At 40.0% G+C, this 6000-nt stretch overlaps 1 protein-coding gene across 3 annotated transcripts in view; it reads left to right on the top strand.

The window, feature by feature from the left end:
• The first annotated feature begins 818 nt into the window (after positions 1-818).
• acadvl (acyl-CoA dehydrogenase very long chain) overlaps positions 819-6000 on the top strand; it is a 966944-nt gene continuing 961762 nt past the window's right edge. For all 3 annotated transcript variants that reach the window (XM_051924341.1, XM_028798459.2, XM_028798458.2), the window contains exon 1: positions 819-1100. In XM_051924341.1, the coding sequence (XP_051780301.1) occupies positions 1027-1100 (74 nt within the window). In that variant the 5' untranslated portion in view covers positions 819-1026. The remainder of the gene's footprint in view (positions 1101-6000) is intronic.

Here is a 6000-nt window from a genome sequence, read left to right as displayed (position 1 = left end):
CAGATGTCAAAGTCACAGGTGTGGATAATAATCTCCAATGCCTTATAGTTGTCAATTTATGCCAGGATGAAAATATTATATACATGCATGATGCATCATAGAATAATGAAATAAAACAAAGAAAACACCAGTCAGTATAATCTTATATTTCAGACACCTGTGAGAATATATACAACATGAAGGACATTTTACAACATATTCACATACGGTTTGTTATATCATCCATCCATCCATTTTCCAACCCGCTGAATCCGAACACAGGGTCATGGGAGTCTGCTGGAGCCAATCCCAGCCAACACAAGGCACAAGGCAGGAACCAATCCCGGGCAGGGTGCCAACCCACTGCAGGACACACACAAACACACCAAGCACACACTAGGGCCAATTTAGAATCGCCAATCCACCTCACCAGCATGTCTTTGGACAGTGGGAGGAAACAAGAGCACCCGGAGGAAACCCACGCAGACACGGGGAGAACATGCAAACTCCACGCAGGGAGGACCCGGGAAGCGAACCCAGGTCCCCAGGTCTCCCAACTGCGAGGCAGCAGCGCTACCCACTGCGCCACCGTGCTGCCCTTGAAAAAATTATTATTTTGTATTGAATTACAGTATATTATTGTCTCAGTAAAAAGTGTTACTTTCGATCGCAAGCCCAGGATATTACTGAGGCTAGAATTTGAATTTAAGACTCGGGAGGTGTGAGGGTTTATTAAAGGCTAACCATTGAGCCACCGCTAAATGAAAAAACACCGATGAACTACACTACCCACAATACAATGCAGAGACGCTCCGAGATCGGAGTAATGCTAGCCAACATCCGGTGCCCTTGTTGTAAATAGTGATAGGAGGACGTGGTTTTTGACAGCGGCTACTTATTTTAAAATCAGTCTTACAGGAAGATCAGTTGGCTGTGGGAGGTGACGTGAATCTTTACATAGAGTCCGACCTGCTCGCTGGGCACCACGAAAACTTTTGGAGCTGACGTTTTCGTATTATTTTAACGGTATCCACCTTGCCTTTAGCCATGTTGCTCAGTAAAGTGAAGCTTCCCCTCGGCGTCTACAACTCGGCCCTGAAGTCTCTACGATCTTCAAACGGGTTGGTACCTAAACGTAATGGGCATTTGAGTGTCTCTTTTATACTTTCTGTTTTCTGATATGATATGATATGATATGATCAGGGCTGTTTGAATTCTTCGTTATCAGATATTTCGTTCCAGGGTGAATTTTGGAGCCAGATTTATTCGAAATCTGTATTCAGAAATTAGTGGGTGGTTGCATTTCACTTTCTTAGAAAGCCAGGCATAGTTTATTCATTTATTAAGTTTGGCTTCGTTTCACTATCCGTGAAGTAAATATCGAACGTTAGTATAAGAATGGAAATGAAAGTATCCCGTTACAGCGACCTTTGTTGCTTCATGGACAGAGAAGAAGCGAACTCGGTTTCTTTTCGGCAATTCAAAAGGATATGTAAGACAATCAGTTACATTCCAACGACTACCGAGTTGGTATAGTAATACTTTAGATAGACGATTCTACGTGTAACAGTTGGGTAGCGGGCAGTGCAGTTATCGATCGTTGTGCTGTCGCAACACTGGGATCTCATTCTGGTTTGGAGTTTGCACTTTTTTTTCTTTTTCTGAAGGTTTTGCACCAGCATCCCAAAAAAGTCCGTGTTACGGCTGGTTAGCGATTTCAAGCATAATTCCGGTTTTAGGGTTTAGGATTATTTTTGCCCTTGCGTTTAGTGTTGCACCAACCGCCTTTAATTAGTTTGAATAAATATACGAGGTATTTTGGTTTGAATTATAAATCCAGCCATTTTTCAAACCTGTTTATCCTGAGCAGGATCATGGGGAACCAGGATCTTATCCTACCAAGTATAAGGCGCAAGGCAGGAATAATCCCTGGATAAAGCCCAGAATATGTTTTATTAAAAGCAGTCTTCATAATGGACAAGGATAGCGCTGCTGCCTCGCATTATGGAGACCTGGGTTCGCTTCCCGGGTCCTCCCAATGTGGAGTTTGCATGTTCTCCTCTAGTCTGCGTGGGTTTCCTCCCACAGTCCAAAGACATGCAGGTTAGGTGCATTGGCGATTCTAAATTGTCCCTGGTGTGTGTATATGTGCACCCTGCGGTGGGCTGGCTCCCTGCCCAGGGCTTGTTTCCTGTCTTGCGCCCTGTGTTGGCTGGGATTGGCTCCAGCAGACCCCTGTGAGCCTGTAGTTAGGATATAGCGGGTTGGATTATGGATGGATGGATTCAATCCATCATATGCATCCTATTTTGTTGGATAAGTAATTTTAAATTAAGCAGGTTTTAGTGAGTGGTGGTCCATTATGATACAGGTTATTGTCTCTTGTCCATTCTTCTAAGGATAGGCATCTGCCCCATACAAAGCTGGCCATTGCTGTACTTTTTAAAATTTATTTTCCAATCGTCTAACTTTGTATTTTCTAATTTAAAAATATTATTTTTTTAAACTTGATTATACACTGCAGGGCCACGTATTTCCCATCTCACTAGCACTGAATGCAAGTTGGCAACTGATTCCGGATAGGATTCCTGTCTTTTTACAGAGCAATCCTCAAAACGGCCACATTAATTTGCAACTAGAGTTAGTAAATAGAAAATACTTCTTCTTTCGGCTGCTCCTGTTAGGGGTTGCCACAGCGGATGATCTTTTTCCATATCCTCCTGTCTTCTGCATCTTGCTCTATCACACCCACCACCTGCATGTCTTCTCTTACCACATCCATAAATCTGTTCTTAGGCCTTCCTCTTTTCCTCTTGCTATTTATTATTTACTTATTTGGCTGACATCATTATCCAAAGCAACTTACAACATTTGACACGCAGTTGGTTACTTTTCTTTTGTTTTTCCAATTGGAGCACAGGCACATGAAGTAACTTGCTCATGGTCACACAGTGTCAGCCACAAGGTTTGAAATCCAAAGCCTTAAACACTACACCACACTACCTGTCCATGTGTTTGCCTAAAGTGAATGTGTTTGAGATATGTAGGTGGAAAACTGAAATACCTGAAAATTAAAAAGTTGTAGCAGATATTTACTGTCTGCAAAATGGAAAAAAGATTGAATCTTAACAGGGATGGTTAGAGCAGACATAGTGACCTGAGCAATCTGGGCATCCTGGATCAATACAGGGTCCAACAGTTCACCCTGATCCTTATTAGTAAGTATTTTTAAATGGTAACAGAGAAATTCCCTTTGTTGTTTAGTCCCAATGAACACTTTATGTATCTTAGTTCTTTTTGTTTAATTGTGAGAAATCCTGGTTAAGCAGTTAATGTTGTTATTACAGGCAATACGTTTGTCAAATGGGCTTAAATCACGCGGTAAGGCTGCACCATACGACTGCATATCATCTGCATAGCTATGAAAGTCCAACTTTCTTGAGCTGGTGTGTTGGCAGTTGTTCCTTTAAATGTTGATTGTGGTGTGGTTTTAATGTTTGTTATGGACTTTTTTAATGAGTTGCAGTAATAACTGAAGGGGCTTTTTAAAAATGGTGACTTTGCTTCTGTCCAAGCTGCAGGGTGTAACCCATCAGGACCAGATAAGGTCAATGTGCCATGTAATCTCATATTCTAAGAGGATTGTTCACTTTATATTTGCTTACAGTATGAGTCATCTGATTCATTTAAGGACTACTTTCTGGGCAGCCCACTGGATTTTACGTTGTGGAAAGCCACCTGTCCATTTAGAAAATCTGTGGACTCCAGGCATATGCCATATTGGAAGGGTTAAAATCATTGGTTTGTTCTTTTAAAATAAATAGGATATATTCATTAATTCAAGTTTAGCAATTAAATAATAAATTAATTCACAGTGTATTTTTGAAATAGTCTTTACTTACTGCAGGTTTAACATATTTCCATGTATCCATTTTCAAACCCATTTATCCTTGAGCAGGGTGACGGAGATGCTTGAGCCTATCCCAGCAAGCCTAGGGTGCAGACTGGGGTACCAGTGTTTATGCATACTTACAAACAAATTCATAAATTAAGTGAACATTGAAATTAAAGGGTGGCATGGTGGCTCAGTTGTTAGTACTGCTGCTTCATAGATTTGGGTTCAAATCTTGCATCTAGTTGTCTGTCTGTCTGTCTGTCAGTCATAAGCATTGCCTCTGTGTCTGTAGGTTTTTCTCTGGTTGCTCCTTTTCTCTTTCTATATTTCCAAAAAATATGAATTGGTGGATCTGAATTGGCCTCCGTATGTGTGAGTCTGTCTCTGTGTGGCCTGTAATGGACTCTCACTGTCTTCAGGCCTGCTTCCTTCCTACATTGCACCCAATACCATTCACAGATAGGCTTTGGTTCGCTGCAACAAAGAATTGGATTGAGCATGTTTGAATATGTAAGTGTCTATGTATTTATATGAAAGCTGAACTAGGAAGTTTGTTTGGAGATTGCTAGGTCTGACTATTTTAGGGTTTCAGATGCTCTTCTCTTGAGTAGCGCTATGCCACTATGCTTCTCTTGGTATTCACAGGGGTTGCTTTGGTTGTAGAAAATAAGATGCTCAGGACAACAACGCAACAGAGACCTTAACGTAAGACGTCCTTAATATAAATGTAATGAATTATTATTATTATTATTATTAATGTATCAAGCACCATTGTTGGCTTCTGGAATGCTTGCCACACATACTCCCAGCTCCATAGGTAACGTGTGTGCCCATCTTTTGATGAGCACACCAGGATGTGCAGCATTAATACTTTTTATCCATAAACCTGTTCTAAATTATTTCTGATGCATTTAAAACCCTTCAACAGAAAAACAGATTAATTTGAAGGCCGAATATTGTGTATTTTTTTGGGGGCTTTGTGTAGGAATGGGTCCTGATCACAGACACCAGTTTGACACAAAAAAACATGAAGGTGAGGTGGATGTGGTGAATCATAAGCTGTGACATGAAGGCAGCCAAACTGAATTTTTATTATTTAACAGCCTGCCGTTGAAAACTTTTATTGCTTGAGTTTAGATATTCATCTCTGGTTTCAGTCATGCTTTAGTTTAAATGAAGCATTAAAAGCTCCTTTACGTTTGAGAGCCTGGCCTTTGATAGTCAGTCGAGCAGAGGTTTTGAGTACTTATTGAAAGGCATTATAGGCTGATTTGGAAGTTTGTTTTCCAGTTTACATTTACTAGTAATATTAATGTTGTTAAAATTAAAAAAAAATAATGTATTAAAGTTGGGATGATTTCTGTGAAATTTGTACTTGCTTGTCCAACCTACAGTTTATAGGAAATATTTATGCTATTTGGAATAATAAGAGCGACGTACAGTCATGTGAAGAAGTAAGTATACTCTATGAAATGCTTTTTCATTTTTAACATATGTGGACATCTGAAGATTTGATCTCCACTTAAACGGTTTTTATAAATTTTACTTAGGAATAATTTATTAAGAAGAAAATGAACAGATACACCATTTCCATCTGTGGAAAAAGTCCATCCTTGGTTCTAATAGCAGGTTTTGATCCCTTTGGAAGAAACAAGTTGATGTTTCCTTTAACAGCCTAGCCTCCTCTGACGTTGACTACATAGTTTTTTTTACCTCTCCTCCATGCAGAATTTTTAAAGCTGTGCAATGAGGGTTATCTTTAGTGCACAAGTTCTCTCCACAGCATCTTGATGGGATTCAGATCAGGGCTTTGACTTAGTCATCCAGAACTCTCCATTTTTTTTCTTTTCAGCTATTGCTTGGTGAATTTACAGGTGTGTTTAGGGTCATTGTGAAGTTGCAAAATCAGTTTTCAGTTGAGCTTCAATTCTTCTGACTGATGGTCTTGCGTTATCCTCAAAGCCCCTTCTTGTACAATGAAGAATTCCTAGTGGATTCTATGATGGTCAGCTGCCCTGATCCTGATGTATCAAAACAGCCCCAAACGGTAACATTTCCACCATCGTGCTTTACATTTGTAACCGTTTTTTTGGTCAAATGTTGTCTTTGGTTTTCACCAAACATGT

Source organism: Erpetoichthys calabaricus, chromosome 3 (genome assembly GCF_900747795.2).
Source record: "Erpetoichthys calabaricus chromosome 3, fErpCal1.3, whole genome shotgun sequence".
Classification (NCBI taxonomy): domain Eukaryota; kingdom Metazoa; phylum Chordata; class Cladistia; order Polypteriformes; family Polypteridae; genus Erpetoichthys; species Erpetoichthys calabaricus.
The sequence above is the reverse complement of the archived record's forward strand: the minus strand, read 5'-3'. Positions and strand labels throughout refer to the sequence as shown.